At 44.2% G+C, this 18,236-nt stretch overlaps 1 protein-coding gene across 2 annotated transcripts in view; it reads left to right on the top strand.

The window, feature by feature from the left end:
- Window positions 1-14,282, top strand: part of CRIP1 (cysteine rich protein 1) — a 28,794-nt gene extending 14,512 nt beyond the window's left edge. Inside the window, exons 2-6 of one of the 2 annotated variants that reach the window (XR_011313913.1) lie at window positions 11,569-11,663; window positions 12,061-12,118; window positions 12,633-12,677; window positions 13,137-13,199; window positions 13,991-14,282. Coding sequence is in view for 1 of the 2 variants with exons in the window: in XM_069729048.1 (XP_069585149.1) it covers window positions 11,569-11,663; window positions 12,061-12,118; window positions 12,633-12,673 (194 nt within the window). In the remaining variant the exon portion in view is untranslated. The remainder of the gene's footprint in view (window positions 1-11,568; window positions 11,664-12,060; window positions 12,119-12,632; window positions 12,678-13,136; window positions 13,200-13,990) is intronic. The other variant, XM_069729048.1, reaches the window with a different exon arrangement.
- Window positions 14,283-18,236: the final 3,954 nt, after the last annotated feature.

The raw sequence follows: 18,236 nt of genomic DNA, 5'->3' as shown, positions 1-18,236 counted from the left end.
TGATATTTTGCAGTTTTGGTGGAGAGGCCAGAATTTAGTTAGGAAGCAAGTAGCCCTTAATTCCGTACAGGCCGCCTTTGTTATAATTTAGTTGGGTATTTGCTATTGAATGTCCCGCATTTGTGTTTCTTCATTAGTATTTGCATTGCATAGCGTGCTGTTGATCTAAGGAGGATTGCTAACACCTTGATAAAAAGTAGCTTTTTGGGCCAAAGCAAATAATACAAAATACACGATGGCTGAATGAGAACCTATTTATGAGAATGACAAACTTGATCCGAAGTTAATCTCTTAATCACAAATATTATAATATTGAGGCACTTGAGAATCACTCATCATCACCTCTTATGAAAACTCGGAAATGGAAGTTAGGGAATTGCACAAATCTCCTCCTTTATTCTTAGTCTGCATGCTGATCAGGAACCATTTATAATGAAACGACTGGTGAGAGTAGGCACGTTACAGCCACTGCAAAGGACAAGAAGTATTATCTGCTGCTATTCAAATAGATGGCCGGCCATGCAAAACATAGGGGGCCAAGTCCACCAGAGTTAAGGAACTATCACTATTTCAGCCATTTGCCTTAATACGGATTATGGCAATGGGCTGCCATTGTGAGACAACACCTCTGAAGGAGAAACAAAGCATTACCTAGCAATTTCGGTATATTAAAGGGAACCTGTCACCCCCAAAATTGTGGGTGAGGTAAGCCCACCGGCATCAGGGGCTTATCTACAGAATTCTGGAATGCTGTAGATAAGCCCCCAATGAATCCTAAAAGATGACAAAAAGACGTTAGATTATACTCACCCAGGGGCGTTCCCGCTGTTGGTCCGGGTCCTGCACCTCCCATCTTCATTAGATGAGGTCCTCTTCTGGTCTTCACGATGCGGCTCCAGCGCAGGCATACTTTGTCTGCCCTGTTGAGGGCAGAGCAAAGTACTGCAGTGCGCAGGTGCTGGGCCTCTCTGACCTTTACCGGCACCTGTGCACTGCAGTACTTTGCTCTGCCCCCAGAAGGGCAGACAAAGTACGCCTGCGCTGGAGCCGCAGCGTGAAGACCAGAAGAGGACCTCATCTGATGAAGATGGGAGGTGCAGGACCCGGACCAACAGCAGAAACGCCCCTGGGTGAGTATAATCTAACGTCTTTTTCTCATCTTTTAGGATACATCGGGGGCTTATCTACAGCATTCCAGAATGCTCTGCAGTGTGTTTTGTCTTTCTTTTCCCCTTAATCTCTGGGTGGTTCAGGACACAGGTGTAGATATGGACATTCAAGGTCTGTCCTCTTGTGTGGATCATCTCACTGCAAGGGTACAAAGCATTCAAGATTTTGTAGTTCGGAATCCGATGTTAGAACCTAGAATTCCTATTCCTGATTTGTTTTCTGGGGATAGATCTAGGTTTCTGAATTTCAAAAATAATTGTAAACTGTTTCTTGCTTTGAAACCCCGCTCCTCTGGTGATCCCGTTCAACAAGTGAAAATTATTATATCTTTCTTGCGTGGATCAGGCAGAGAAAATCTTGCTGGCTTTGTGTCAGGGTCAGGATGAAGCGGAGGTATATTGTCAGAAGTTTAGAAAGTGGTCTGTGCTTATTCAGTGGAATGAGTGTGCCCTGGCGGCAATTTTCAGAAAGGGTCTTTCGGAAACCCTTAAGGATACTATGGTGGGATTTCCCACACCTGCTGGTCTGAATGAGTCTATGTCCTTGGCCATTCAGATCGATCGGCGTTTGCGTGAGCGCAAAGCTGTGCACCATTTGGCGGTACTCTCTGAGCATAGGCCTGAGCCCATGCAATGCGATAGGACTTTGACCAGAGCTGAACGGCAGGAACACAGACGTTAGAATGGGCTGTGTTTTTACTGTGGTGACTAGTGTTGAGCGATACCGTCCGATACTTGAAAGTATCGGTATCGGATAGTATCGGCCGATACCCGAAAAATATCGGATATCGCCGATACCGATATCCGATACCAATACAAGTCAATGGGACATCAAGTATCGGAAGGTATTCTCATGGTTCCCAGGGTCTGAAGGAGAGGAAACTCTCCTTCAGACCCTGGGATCCATAGGGATGTGTAAAATAAAGAATTAAAATAAAAAATATTGATATATTTACCTCTCCGGCGGCCCCTGAACTCAGCGCGGGTAACCGGCAGGCTTCTTTGTTCAAAATCAGCGCTTTTAGCACCTGAGAATCACGTCCCGGCTTCTGATTGGTCGCGGGCCGCCCATGTGACCGCCAAGCGACCAATCACAAGCCGCGACGTCACCGCAAGCTATTAGCGCGCTCATTTTTGAAAAATGAGCGCGTTAATGACTTTCAAAGACGTAGCGGCTTGTGATTGGTCGCGGCCACGCGACCAATCACAAGCCGCGACGTCACCGCTAGCTATTAACGCGCTCATTTTTAAAAATGAGCGCGTTAATGACTTTCAAAGACGTAGCGGCTTGTGATTGGTCGCGGCCACGCGACCAATCACAAGCCGCGACGTCACCGCAAGCTATTAACGCGACCAATCACAAGCCGCTACGTCTTTGAAAGTCATTAACGCGCTCATTTTTAAAAATGAGCGCGTTAATAGCTTGCGGTGACGTCGCGGCTTGTGATTGGTCGCGGCCCCGCGACCAATCACAAGCCGCTACGTCTTTGAAAGCCATTAACGCGCTCATTTTTAAAAATGAGCGCGTTAATAGCTTGCGGTGACGTCGCGGCTTGTGATTGGTCACGTGGCCGCGACCAATCACAAGCCGCTACGTCTTTGAAAGTCATTAACGCGCTCATTTTTCAAAAATGAGCGCGCTAATAGCTTGCAGTGACGTCGCGGCTTGTGATTGGTCGCGTGGCGGTCACATGGGCGGCCCGCGACCAATCAGAAGCCGGGACGTGATTCTCAGGTCCTAAAAGCGCTGATTTTGAACAAGGAAGCCTGCCGGTTACCCGCGCTGAGTCCAGGGGCCGCCGGAGAGGTAAATATATCAATATTTTTTATTTTAATTCTTTATTTTACACATCTCTATGTATCCGATACCGATACCCGATACCACAAAAGTATCGGATCTCGGTATCGGAATTCCGATACCGCAAGTATCGGCCGATACCCGATACTTGCGGTATCGGAATGCTCAACACTAGTGGTGACTCCACTCATGCTATTTCCAATTGTCCTAAGCGCACTAAGTGGTTCGCTAGGTCTGCCACCATTGGTACTGTACAGTCTAAATTTCTTTTGTTCGTTACTCTGATTTGCTCTTTGTCGTCCTATTCTGTTATGGCATTTGTGGATTCAGGCGCTGCCCTGAATTTGATGGACTTAGAGTTTGCCAGGCGCTGTGGTTTTTTCTTGGAGCCCTTGCAGTATCCTATTCCTTTGAGAGAAATTGATGCTACGCCTTTGGCCAAGAATAAGCCTCAGTACTGGACTCATTTGACCATGTGCATGGCTCCTGCACATCAGGAGGATATTCGCTTTTTGGTGTTGCATAATCTGCATGATGTGGTCGTTTTGGGGTTGCCATGGCTACAGGTCCACAACCCAGTATTGGATTGGAAATCAATGTCTGTGTCCAGCTGGGGTTGTCAAGGGGTACATGGTGATGTTCCATTGCTGTCAATTTCGTCTTCCACTCCTTCTGAAGTCCCTGAGTTTTTGTCGGATTACCAGGATGTATTTGATAAGCCCAAATCTGGTGCCCTACCTCCTCATAGGGATTGTGATTGTGCTATTGATTTGATTCCTGGTAGTAAGTTTCCTAAGGGCCGACTGTTCAATTTATCTGTGCCAGAACACGCCGCTATGCGGAATTATATAAAGGAGTCCTTGGAGAAAGGGCATATTCGCCCGTCGTCATCACCGTTGGGAGCAGGGTTCTTTTTTGTGGCCAAGAAGGATGGTTCTTTGAGACCTTGTATTGATTACTGCCTTCTTAATAAGATCACGGTCAAATTTCAGTACCCTTTGCCGCTACTGTCTGATTTGTTTGCTCGGATTAAGGGGGCTAGTTGGTTCACCAAGATAGATCTCCGAGGGGCGTATAATCTTGTGCATATTAAACAGGGCGATGAATGGAAAACAGCATTTAATACGCCCGAGGGCCATTTTGAGTACCTGGTGATGCCATTCGGACTTTCTAATGCTCCATCTGTGTTTCAGTCCTTTATGCATGACATCTTCCGAAAGTACCTGGATAGATTCATGATTGTATATTTGGATGATATTTTGGTCTTTTCGGATGATTGGGAGTCTCATGTGAAGCAGGTCAGAATGGTGTTCCAGGTCCTTCGTGCGAATTCCTTGTTTGTGAAGGGGTCTAAATGTCTCTTTGGGGTTCAGAAGGTTTCATTTTTGGGTTTCATTTTTTCCCCTTCTACTATCGAGTTGGACCCTGTTAAAGTTCAGGCCATTTATGATTGGACTCAGCCTACATCTGTGAAGAGCCTGCAGAAGTTCCTGGGCTTTGCTAATTTTTACCGTCGCTTCATCGCTAATTTTTCTAGTGTTGTTAAACCGTTGACTGATTTGACCAAGAAAGGTGCTGATGTGGTCAATTGGTCATCTGCGGCCGTTGAGGCCTTTCAGGAGTTGAAGCGTCGTTTTTCTACTGCCCCTGTGTTGTGTCAGCCAGATGTTTCGCTCCCGTTTCAGGTCGAGGTTGATGCTTCTAAGATTGGAGCAGGGGCTGTTTTGTCTCAAAGAAGTTCTGATGGCTCGGTGATGAAACCATGTGCTTTCTTTTCTAGAAAGTTCTCGCCTGCTGAGCGCAATTATGATGTTGGCAATCGAGAGTTGTTGGCTATGAAGTGGGCATTCGAGGAGTGGCGACATTGGCTTGAAGGAGCCAAGCATCGCGTGGTGGTCTTGACGGATCACAAGAATTTGACTTATCTCGAGTCTGCCAAACGGTTGAATCCTAGACAGGCTCGATGGTCGCTGTTTTTCTCCCGTTTCGATTTTGTGGTTTCATACCTTCCGGGCTCTAAGAATGTGAAGGCTGATGCCATTTCAAGGAGCTTTGTGCCTGACTCTCCGGATGTTCCTGAGCCGGCTGGTATTCTCAAAGAGGGGGTAATTTTGTCTGCCATCTCCCCTGATTTGCAGCGGGTGCTGCAGAAGTTTCAGGTTGATAGACCTGACCGTTGTCCAGCGGAGAAACTGTTTGTCCCTGATAGATGGACTAGTAGAGTTATCTCTGAGGTTCATTGTTCGGTGTTAGCTGGTCATCCTGGAATCTTTGGTACCAGAGATTTGGTGGCTAGATCCTTTTGGTGGCCTTCCTTGTCACGGGATGTGCGTTCTTTTGTGCAGTCCTGTGGGATTTGTGCTCGGGCTAAGCCCTGCTGTTCTCGTGCCAGTGGGTTGCTTTTGCCCTTGCCGGTCCCGAAGAGGCCCTGGACGCATATTTCCATGGATTTTATTTCAGATCTCCCTGTCTCTCAAAGGATGTCGGTCATCTGGGTGGTTTGTGATCGCTTCTCTAAGATGGTCCATTTGGTACCCTTGTCTAAGTTGCCTTCCTCCTCCGATTTGGTGCCATTGTTTTTCCAGCATGTGGTTTGTTTGCATGGCATTCCGGAGAACATCGTCTCGGACAGAGGTTCCCAGTTTGTTTCAAGGTTTTGGCGGTCCTTTTGTGCTAAGATGGGCATTGATTTGTCTTTTTCTTCGGCCTTCCATCCTCAGACAAATGGCCAAACCGAACGAACCAATCAGACTTTGGAGACATATCTGAGATGTTTTGTTTCTGCTGATCAGGATGATTGGGTGTCCTTCTTGCCTTTGGCTGAGTTCGCCCTTAATAATCGGGCCAGCTCGGCTACTTTGGTTTCGCCTTTTTTTTGTAATTCTGGTTTCCATCCTCGTTTTTCTTCAGGGCTGGTTGAGCCTTCGGACTGTCCTGGTGTAGAATCTGTGGTGGACAGGTTGCAGCAAATTTGGACTCACGTAGTGGACAATTTGACATTGTCCCAGGAGAAGGCTCAGCGTTTCGCTAACTGCCGTCGCTGTGTTGGTCCCCGACTTCGTGCTGGGGATTTGGTTTGTTTGTCGTCTCGTTATGTTCCTATGAAGGTTTCCTCTCCTAAATGTAAGCCTCGTTTCATTGGCCCTTATAAGATTTCTGAAGTTCTCAATCTTGTGTCATTTCGTTTGGCCCTTCCAGCTTCTTTTGCCATCCATAATGTGTTCCATAGGTCGTTGTTGCGGAGATATGTGGCGCCTATGGTTCCCTCCGTTGACCCTCCTGCCCCGGTGTTGGTCGAGGGGGAGTTGGAGTATGTGGTGGAGAAGATTTTGGATTCTCGTATTTCGAGACGGAAACTCCAGTACCTGGTCAAGTGGAAGGGTTATAGTCAGGAAGATAATTCCTGGGTTGTTGCCTCTGATGTTCATGCTGCCGATCTGGTTCGTGCCTTTCATTTGGCTCGTCCTGATCGGCCTGGGGGTTCTGGTGAGGGTTCGGTGACCCCTCCTCAAGGGGGGGTACTGTTGTGAATTCTGTTATCAAACTCCCTCCTGTGGTCATGAATGGTACTTCGGCGAGTTGTCCATGGACTCCCTCTGGTGGCTGTGAGTGGAGTTGCTGGTTCTGAGGTTCCTTCCACAGGTGACCTAGGTTATTCTTAGGCTGGCTTCCCTATTTAACTCCACTCAGATCGTTACTCCATGCCAGCTGTCAATGTTCCTGTACTGGTTCAGTTCGCTCTTGGATCTTTCTGGTGACCTGTCTCTTCCTGCAAGAAGCTAAGTCCCCGATTGTTATTTTCTGCTCATTGTTTCCTTGTCCAGCTTGCTTTCATGATTTTGTCTTGCTAGCTGGAAGCTCTGGGATGCAGAGTGGCACCTCCGCACCGTGAGTCGGTGCGGGGGTCTTTTTGCACACTCTGCGTGGTCTTTTGTAGTTTTTTGTGCTGACCGCAAAGATACCTTTCCTATCCTCTGTCTATTTAGTTAGTCTGGCCTCCCTTTGCTAAAACCTGTTTCATTTCTGTGTTTGTGACTTTCATCTTTACTCACAGTTAATATTTGTGGGGGGCTGCCTTTTCCTTTGGGGAAATTTCTCTGAGGCAAGGTAGGCTTTATTTTCTATCTCTAGGGCTAGCTAGTTCTTAGGCTGTGACGAGGCATCTAGGCCATGTCAGGTACGCTCCACGGCTATTTCTAGTATGTGTGATAGGATTAGGGATTGCGGTCAGCAGAGTTCCCACTTCCCAGAGCTTGTCCTGTATCGGTTTAACTCCTAACCACCAGGTCATAACAGTCAGAGGGTGCTTAAGTCCGCTTGCCGAAACCACATGGGCAAGGGTTCATCCCATCAAACACCCACACTCCTTTTACAGTGGGCATAATACTACTCGGACAACGCAGGGTGAGGGTAAAACAGTTTTGCAATGCTTTATTGAACCACAAAACAGGCAAATAGCACATCGAACAGTCCCAGCAAGACCCAAGATGGTGCAAATTACAGAGTCTCACCCTTCCGCTGACCCGCTGGGATAAGAGCAGCTGTGATTTCAGAGCTTCCAGGGCCGTCTACCCACACCTCTGGCACACACAGAGAGGAGGTAATGACAAGCTTAGGAAGCTGACAGTCCATTTAGGTACAAGGCCAGGTGACCAGAGAGTTAATACCTGGCTTCTAACATCTCCATAGAGCCAGGTGACCGGTGGGTCCCAATCCTGACCACCCCAAACGTATCCATGGGTTCAGTGATGGTCAATGGAGCAGACCTGTATTCTTTCAGCTGGAGTCATGGTCCTATAATCTGGCTTCCTGTAGAATGTAAAATCTGTGTTCCTCATGATGGCGTCATGAACTGGAAGCATATCCCCTTTATATAGCTCACAATTGTTGTCGGTCAAGTCAACATCCATTGGTCAAGAGGAAGATGTGATGAGATTAACTCGCTTTGTTTGAATAATCAATTTGCATAGTTTTTACTCCTCTGTTTGCAAGTCAGCAAGCCACAGGACCAACACAGATTGGTCACTCAACATATTAAGCGAACATCCATTGTTCAATGGACCTGCATCACTGTCTTGCAAAAATAGCAGACAATAAACTGTAGGAACTGATATTAGGTAAATAACAACCATTCATCAATTTACAAATATCAGTTTAACCTACAAGAAAAGTCAACATTTCAGACTCTTGACCAAGGGAAGAAAGAAACACATAAATTCAAAAGTCAACATATAGATAACAGTCTAAGCCTCCTGGCTTACTGAAAATAAACATCTCGATAATTAAGATAACATGCTGTGTTGTCACATAAAGACTTTCCAATTTTACTTGCTGTATCCTTATTTCCGCTTGTGCACCTTGCTTCCATGTCCCGCAGGGACGAGATCCCACGTTACGCTTCATGGAACCTGCAGAGATACCTTCAAGGGTGTTCTGAATTTTTTATTCTAGTGTATGACGTAGCACCAATTAGATCAATGGAGATCCATTAGTGGCCATGCCATGAGTGCAATCTGTGCAGCCGTGCAAGGGCCCAAGAGGGAAGGGAGCTGCTATTACCTCCAATGCAGGTGGAATTGTGCATTGGACTGCAAAGGGCCCATATATCATTCTTGTACAGAGGCCCTTTTCTGTGTGTGCCTGCAGTGTGGAGATCCATGGTATCAGTTTCCTACATTCTGCAAACTGCATCAAAGAATGCACAGTTCTTACAAGAGGCACAACTATGCAGCCAATCCCAACTGACAATCTTCGGAAGCACAAACATGAGAGCAGTGTGCTCCTGAAGAAAGAAGATTAGATCAGCTCTTGTACTATAGTGTCATGAATTTCTCCACCACTGAGAGCTTTACCCATTGTGGCTTGTGGTTTTAGCTAATAGAAGAGGTCAGATGTGGTCACCATCTCTCGAGAGATTCTCGACTCTATAGTTAATGGTTTCTGTCTCTTCTTGTCCTGGGTATTTTGAGTTCAGCCGATAAAATGTGTAAAAAGGGTAAATGTTTTTTTTTTAAGTAGGGAATGAACTGCAAAGTATCCCCATCAATCAGGAAAAAAAGAGCACAAGCACTCAGCCAAACGCTGCTCTCAAGGTTAATGGACTGGTCTATGATCCTCTCTTCAGCCTTGAAGAGCAGAGCTTCTGCCATTTTATTTGAGCGATTGGTAGAGTGTGAATTGTTGCAAAAGTGCAGTTACACTTCTTGTAGATGGGACAATGGCACAAGTTCAGGGTTGGTAACGGGACCTATATGGCCATCATGAATGAACAGTCTTCACAGTCTTGTGCCATCTACCTTGACATCACCGCTTATCCGAGTGATTGACTGCAGTGGTCACATGCGCTGAAATCATGATGTCACTGCTGCAGTCTGATAACAAAGTTTGAGACACCAGGACTGAAAAAAGGGGGGGGGGGCAGTAAGTAAAACTGTTTGCTTAATATCAATGAAAGCTATTGGGGTCAATAATGTACTTCTTGGTTAACTCCTTTATTTTAGTTTTTTGATTTATGAAACCAGAATTCCCCTTGGGGTACCAGTGGTACTAATCTGACTAATCTGAAATAGGCGTTAACATGGTGTTGATGTTTTCCAATCACATTGAGAACCTGATGACAGGTCTGAGCCGGGCTGAGAGGAAATGCATCTTCTAAAGAATATTAACAATGACTAGAATAACATATGGCAAATGCAAGATACATTGGATTGGATTGTAGTATATTGCCCCCAAACAGTTTCCATGCCGGAAGATAATGTAATGGAAATTAAATGGATTCTTGTGAGTCATTCTGCTATTTTCTCTCATCCTGGTTATCCAGAGTATAAAAGTGCATGGGCAAATAATGGGCCCCTAACGAGCATAGCTCAATGATATGGCCAGTCAATCATTTGCTTCCATTTATGTGGACCTATAATTAGTTGTATGACAATGGTTCATAAGACCCTTTGTACCCATACAGTTGTGACAGCACCTCACTGTCTACGAGAGTTGGCCCTACTTATGGACATGATGGGTGTCTCTCTGCTTCCAGAAATAGATTGCCTATGCCGGGTCAAGAATGGCACTAGCTTCCAGATCAGTGAGCTTCACAGGATCCCGGACTTGAGGGCTCATGTTCCCACAGACCACCATTGTTCTACCACTGGAGTAATCTGTGAATAGAAACCCCAGTCTTGATATTAGCAGAGGTTTAGTTTGCCAGGCTGGGATCAGTGGAGAGAGTTGAGAATGTGATCGAACTTGACTATCTAGAGCAGGGGTGGGGAATCTTTTTCTGCGAAGGGCCATTTGGATATTTATACCATCCTTCGGGGGCCGTTCAAACTCCACCCACAAAGTCCATCCTGACTCTGTCACTGGTGTCAGGACGTAATCTTTCATTGCATGCCCTTCAGTGTTCAGTAGTGAACACTGCATGTGTCTGCTAACAGAGCAAGAAGAAATTAACAAGCTGGTTGTAATCAAAATACACCTCCCTGCCAAAGTATGTGGTCCCTGAGAATCTGCTCCGGGGCCTGAGAAAAGGTCATCGAGGGCTGTAAATGGCCCTGGGGCCTGAGGTTCCCCACCCCTGATCTAAAGGAAGTAAAAGTCCTAACCAGGTTTCCATAAGGGAAAGTGGGCGCAGGGTTGGTTGTCTCAGGCTCCAGTGTACTGCTGAAGATTTGAGGCAGTTCATGTGCTCTAGACTTTTGGCCAGGTGCCCCGGATTCCAGAGTGAGCATCACTTGGAAAAGTATCAGCGTCAATATGACAGTTGGATCCTGTCGAGCAACAGGTCAAAGATTTACCGCAGCCAACAAAGATGTCAGCGTTTCAGCACAGGTTGCTTGATGGCGTCATGACATTGGGTGGCCTGTGCTCCTCTCCCTCTGTGCTGACAAGAGTAGGACTGATGAGTATAAGCTGGAGGAGGGGTGACATTATTGCTTTTCAGTTAGGGGGCACAATATTTGCCTTGCACTGGACATTGGCAACGAACGCTACACCACTGCATGGGACATTTCTTCTTGTTATCCTCCATATAACCATATACAGAGCTGACATAATAATTTAGACATCCGTCTGGTGGTGGGGGTTAAAGTGACCCTGTAAACCTAGCCAGACAGACAACTGTTCTGTAATTCACCATGAAAAGGATCATGTGTGCATGAAATATGCTTTCATTCAGGCCAGAAGTGTGCAGAGACATAATCCGGTCTATGTAGTATCTCTGCGGTTACGTGTAGAGACTAGTAATGGATAATGATGATTTGTTCTCAGCGACAGGAAGCTACAAAACCACACAACGTCATGTCAACGTGTCTGTTACACCAAAGTCTCCCCATCTCTAGTGCTCCAGTGATCACTTTTCTGGCGGTTGCCGCCATATGGGTTATTTATGACCCTACCATGCTGGAAATGTAGCTCTGTTCCAACAATGCATTCCTCTCCAAGTTTACAGATATTTCTAGTGTGTTTTTCTTGCTTTTGTGTATCAGCACGTTATAACAGGAGGACGTTAGTCTACTCCATGGTTAGATACAGACTTGTGGTGTATTTTGCAGTCATGCAATGTAAGCAGCGAATTCCTAAGATGCCTTTTTTGCTTTGTTGCAGCTGAACGGGTGACATCTCTTAATAAAGACTGGCACAGGCCATGCCTACGATGCGAGAAGTGCAACAAGACTCTGACTCCTGGGAGTCATGCTGAGGTACAGCACACTATAACATTTTATGGGATTGGAATTTGGACCCCCGTTAATATTGTGATCTGTTTTAGTGTTATCCTCCCCCCAAAAATAAGTTACCCCTCAGCCGTCGGATTGAGGACAACTTGCCAGTCGCGTGATATCTAACCTAGGTTCCCCAGCTATCCCAAAATCAGGTCTCTGGATAGTTTCAGCAGCACAACATGATTTAGTTCCTGTGAAACTGCAATAAAGTCAGTATCGGATTCTTTAAATTTCCATGTGAAAATACCCTTTCATTGTAAGACCCGCCACTTCAGGGCTCTGGAATACCTAAAATAGGCTGAATATCAAATAATATATTTTAGCACTTGTTTATTACTTTTATCACATGTACTAATTTGCACAATTTCTCTTTCAGCACGAAGGAAAACCCTATTGCAACCAGCCATGTTATAGTGCCTTATTTGGACCAAAAGGTGAGAATTTCAGTATATAGTTGTGAATACTTGTAGAGATGAGTGAAACTTTAGAAATTCAAGCTCGCCTGCTTTGCCAAATCTTCCGTTTTGTAGAAAATCATTTTGACACAAATGAAAAGTACTTTGAAGACTCTAATTTCCCTGAAAAGATTAGGTTTCCTAGAAAGGCATTTCAGTGTTTTTATGTTTTTTTCCCTATCTCTATTACTGACCTCCAAATAATGTCTGCTGCATTTCCTGCCTCAGCTTTTAAACAGGCTAGAGAGTCAATGGTGATTTACTATGCTAGACCATGTAGTGATTTAACTGGCTAAGTCAGCCCAACCACATTCCTGGCTTATGTAATCTTCTGCATTGTGTAAAAAAATGGCGGCCATTTTAGTTTATTTGAGCAAAGCGAACCTTGATTTAAAATTCCTAAAAAATTGACACAAACTTCCATCCAATCGATTTGTTCATCTCTAATTCCTGTATGTTTATACGTGGCAGTAAATATATATTTGTTGTTCAGGATTTGGACGCGGGGGAACAGAAAGTCACTCCTTCAAATGAAGACGTAAGTACACTTTTTGAACTTAGAATTACAATATATAATGGAAAATAGCATAGTCTGAATTCCTGCTCATCTTGTGCTTAAGAGTCCAGTGGGTGGTCCTGATCACTGACACCTACCTCCACCACTACAGATTGCTATATATGGCAACCTGTTTACTGCAAGCGGCACATCTGCTGATAGATTTGCAGAATTTTCTTGTACTGAGAATTTGCTACATTGTATAAGTGAAAATAAGAGTAATTAACCTAGAGACTAGGTCTAGGCGCACAGAGGATGGCTCCATCATTTTTTGAACCTTTGCTTTCAATTTTTCCTCCTTGCTTTCTTAGCGCTATAACTTTTTATTTTTATGGTCGATAGAGTTTATGAGGTCTTGATTTTTGCAGTATGAACTTCTGTTTTAACCATTGTAATTTAGAAGTCCATATGACTTTTTGAGCTCTTTTTATGCTTTTTTAGGGTGGCGAAAAACAAAAAACAGCAATTTTGCCAAAATGCCTTTTTTGGTGTTTACAATATGGGGTAAATATTTTGATATTTTATTCTTTAAGATAGTTTTGCACATGTTGATAAAAAAAAAACTATTATTTTTAGATTTTGTTTATGGCCCAGGTATAATTTATTTTTCAAGTATTTTTCATTCTTTTTATTTCTTTTTTTTTATTCTTATTTGCTCCATCGGAAGGGAAACCTCCCCCCAGGTTTCCAACCTCCTAAATCCTGAGGTCACAATTGACAGTGGCATCTAAATGGTTAAAGTGCTCAGTTAGACTCAGGTGCCAATGGTATAACACAGCCAGCACCTGCAATGTTTGGAGACAGTTTAGCAGAACAGAAGAAAATTCAGCAAAAAATGGACAATGAAGATACAGATTAGATATTAGAAAAAACTTTTTTGACAGTGAGAGTGATCAATGAGTGGAACAGGCCGCCACGAGAGGTGGTGAGTTCTCACTCAATGGAAGTCTTCAAACAAAGGCTGGACAGACATCTGTCTGGGATGGTTTAATGAATCCTGCATTGAGCAGGGGTTGGACACGATGACCCTGGAGGTCCCTTCCAACTTTTACATTCTAGGATTCTTTAACTACCCTGGATTGCTAGGTGCTGGTGCTGACCATGGAGGATGGACTAAACTAGACACATTGCAATAAACTATCAGCAGTAACTTGCAGGTATTTTCGGTTTTTAGCCTATACATGAAAACCACACATGTCCCCAATCTTTGACAGTAAGCAGAAAATACTTCTTAGAACTCTGATAAGCCGTGACGACACAATCTCATTTATACTGACATATCGCTTTTTCTTTAGGTCTGAGAATGCGGAATATCGAGAGAAATTCTCCTACTTGCAATGAATCGTTCCTGCCTCCTATTGATAGGCCAGTACTCATATATAAGTGTATCCGTCAGTAATAACGATCCGGGACCTGGGCCACCACTTGATCTACCTGTATGAAGCATCAGTCATGTGACGTCCGCTTCTTATCACTAATACCACTAAACGTGTAGATGATGAGTATTGTAATCATACATTTTGATATAGATATAAAATATTATGCAAGTGGATGTGATAATTCATGAATAAATATACTTTACCATTATGTTGTGTGAGGGTCTCCTTATATACCGGTTATATGATACATGTGTTCCATATGTATCTAGTATTTGGGGAATTCGGAAACTTTCCCAAGAACGGAGGCACTTGCAAAAACTAAAACTAGCTCCTTCCCTCTTGGAAATAATTAGCGTCTTCCTGTACCCATCGACCCCTATGAATCCTAAATAGGAAATGAACTTGTTGTGAACCTTGAGATGTTTGGGATTCCAGTACTTCAGTGGAGCCGGTAAGAAGCAGTCCAATATGTATGGGAACTGTCCCACTTGTCATGCAGTGCAGCCTACCATTTACTTTTTCATAATTAATTGATGTGTATATGTCCAAACAGGGGTAGCTAGGGGTTCAGGGGAGGACGGCATGTTCATGCGTTGTAAGTATTTGAGCACTGCTGCAAAGTTTATCTTATGTTACAAAACGCTCGCTCCCTAACGTAATACAGGTCAGACAGTCTATTTAATGCTGGCAACTAATGGGTGGAGAGGCTATTCCTTAAATATACTTGAATTCATTTCATATTTACTTTTATTTATACCTTTGTGGTAGATCAGCTCACTCAGCGGTACACGGAGGTTAAAATGGGAACACTGTCTCTTTAATTCTTCCAGCATAAACCAACATGAAATGAAAATAACACAGCCCTTCCGGCAAAACAGGATAGACAAAATGATCCACACAAACCATATATATGATATACGGTTTTTGTTCTGAGGAAGAAGTCTGGAATGACTTTGAAATGCATTGACTGATAAATCTGAAATAAAAAATCCTTTATTATTATACTTCCATTTGGATCTTTATCGCCTACCAGCAGAACAAATAAACCACATTTTGCTCCTTTTTTTTACCCCCTCTATCCTGGTTGGAAGACCTGTTGTTCTGCAGCAGCTGTTTTCATGCGTATTTATGGTTTTGTGTCACACAACTTTATCAGGTTAGCATAATTCTAATTTGATGATTAAGGAAGCTTAGTCTCCAGAAACGCGTTGAGATTCTTACCCATATGGTTTGTGCTGAAGTTTGTATCCTCCATGTTTAAGTTTGTGAATAAAGAAAACTTTTTTTCACGGATTCGCTGAAGCTGGATATTTTCTTCTTTTGGATAATTTTAATTTACATAATTGTTATTCTCAGATAAGACGCTATTTGTGCTTTTTTTTGCTCCTAATTTCTACTTCTTCTGGAACCAGGGCAGCAATTAATCCAGGAGACATGAGGTTCATAAAAACAACCAAACTTTTACTTGGTGAATTGCAGTATTTACAGGCAGATGCAGTGGATAAGGCCCAATGGGTTGTTATATTTCCCACAGGTACCAGGTACAACTTCAGCCCTGGTTCTCGGTATAGGTTGATTGTCTCTCTCACTGTCTTCTCTAGCCCTAGGGAGTCTTCACCACTAGCAGTATATTTGGATTGCAATACCTTTCACCCAATGTAGTCTGAGACCATCACACTGACTGGACCTACTATTAACTCTCAGTTCCCTCTAACAAACTGGGCTGGCTATTATAATTAACCATGTCTCAACTAACTGAAGCCCCAGTGGGTGTAATCCTTTCATAACATACTTTAAATGCATTTAACCCTTGGAGTGTCAGGGAGCAATCCATCAGCCCCATAGAGGCATATGGGACTTCTCTAATGGAGAACAGTAGGTATGGTAATAGGCAGTCCCGGTCCAGGCCATCCTTCTCCATGACCTTCTTAAGCATAGACTTCAAGGTCTTGATGAACCTTTCCACGAGGCCGTCCATCTGCAGATGGCACACAGATGTCCTGAGTTGGGTAATCTGGAGGGCCTTACATAACTCTCTCATTAACTTGGACATGAACGGTGTTCCTTGGTTTGTCAGTATCTTCCTGGGCATGTCTGTCCAATAGACACCCCAACATATCAGACTCTCACCTACCATCAAAACCTTCAAAAAAGAACCTGAAGACCTATCTCTTCCAGCAAGCCTATAACCTGCAGTAACCACCGATCGACCAAACCGCTGCATGACCAGCTCTACCCTCGCCTACTGTATTCTCACCCATCCCTTGTAGATTGTGAGCCCTAGCGGGCAGGGTCCTCTCTCCTCCTGTACCAGTTATGACTTGTATTGTTTAAGATTATTGTACTTGTTTTTATTATGTATACTCCTCCTTACATGTAAAGCGCCATGGAATAAATGGCGCTATAACAATAAATAATAATAATAATAATAATGACTAGTTCTCAGGCTATACTCCTGGAGGACCAAGATTTATTAGTGGCCTCTGGCGGACTTAACTGGGGGCTATTAGGAAAAATCTCCTTTCTATGGAATGAAATGGCCAGACATGACTGAGATCGAATCAACACCCAGGTTTCTTTATCATATATGATGAGACAGCTAAAAAATCACCTCAGAAAGGATAAAGCAGAGTGTCTGACTCATCCGGGGTTACATCTAGTTTTCTAATCAACATTGAAGGACGTCGATATATGAGTTACATACATTTGAAACATTTCCATTACTACAAGATAAGAGAAACCTTTTCTCACAGGTTAATTATATTTTTTAATGAGTACATTGTTTTTAATAACCATCCACATGTCTTGGGAGTAGGAATCACTCCCTGGCCTTGAGTATCCCACAGAAAACGCTCTGGAAGAATACATTGCCACATAAAAATGTCAGCAAAAATAATGAATATAGTCTTTATAGAAGATTCTTATATTATGTTAAGCTATCAAGGATTCATACAAGATTAGGATTTCTATAACAAGGGCCCTACAAGGTCCATGGCAATCCGGTCAAATGGGACCTCTATAATGGGTAAAGGAACAAGGGGACTGCGGAAGTGGGAAACTGGAGCAGTTAACTGACATGTAGGACAGCATCGACAATAAGTAACAATCTCCTGATGACATGCAGGCCATTAGAACCTTTGAAGGACCAACTCTTGTGTTTTATCTATGCCAAGATGCCCCCCCAAGACAATGATCTAGGTCTTGTAGCCTACATCTATAGGTCCCAGAACTAACAGATGCTCTAAAACTTCCCCTCACTGTTTAGTGACCCGAAAAGGTAGCTTCTCATTACCTGCAAAATAAGGGAACCTGGTGTCTGCCCCTAGCTCTTAGGTTACCCCATTTAACACAGTCACAGTGTCACATGCCCCTTTTAACGTCAGATCCTCCATTTGAACAGTCCCAAAATGCCCCCCCCCCATAAACTTCCAACTCAGTAATCTCATCCTCATGGGTCACTTTGTTATCCTCGTCGCCACCAAGGACACGCAGTGTGAACTCACGCTCCTATTGCAATGGGGATTCTTCCTGGGTGAATCGACTCCTGTATCAGTTAATAAGCACTCCCACCTATCCCCACAATTCCGAGAACATGCTAAAGTCCCACCCGATTATTATGGTGTGTAACAAGTTTTGACTATCTCGACCTCATTGGACTCAGTGCCACAGTTCATTTGTATAGTCACTCTGGCGATGGAGTAGACCTTGGCCTCCGCGTGAATACAACGGACGCCCACAGTTTTTCCGTGGACCAACTGGTGGGGAAGTGTGGCCCTTACCAGAGTCACCCAACTTGAGTTTAAGAGTCCCGACACCAGTACGCCACTTATTGTCACTGGGCATGACTGTGTGACCTCCACAGGCTGATAGTCCAAACTGCAGAGGGATAGATATAGTACGAACAGTGCCTGCCTAGGCTGCAGTCCATCTGCTCAGAGGACATATAACAATGTGTCCAGAACCGTGGCGTCTCCAGCAGACCAGGTCTTTATCAGCAGCCATTGGCAACACCTTAGCGACTCTTGGGATCTTGGACTTCCCCGAGTGGTGGCTCTACTACTCCTATTTTGGGACTCAGGCTCCTGCTGGGTACCCCTGTACGGAGATGCACCACTTCCCTGCTACCTTAAAGACCTCTAGACTACATTGTACCTTTCTAAGA

Source organism: Ranitomeya imitator, chromosome 1 (assembly GCF_032444005.1).
Source record: "Ranitomeya imitator isolate aRanImi1 chromosome 1, aRanImi1.pri, whole genome shotgun sequence".
In the NCBI taxonomy this organism is placed as follows: domain Eukaryota; kingdom Metazoa; phylum Chordata; class Amphibia; order Anura; family Dendrobatidae; genus Ranitomeya; species Ranitomeya imitator.
This window is presented reverse-complemented; position numbering and strand designations above follow the sequence as displayed.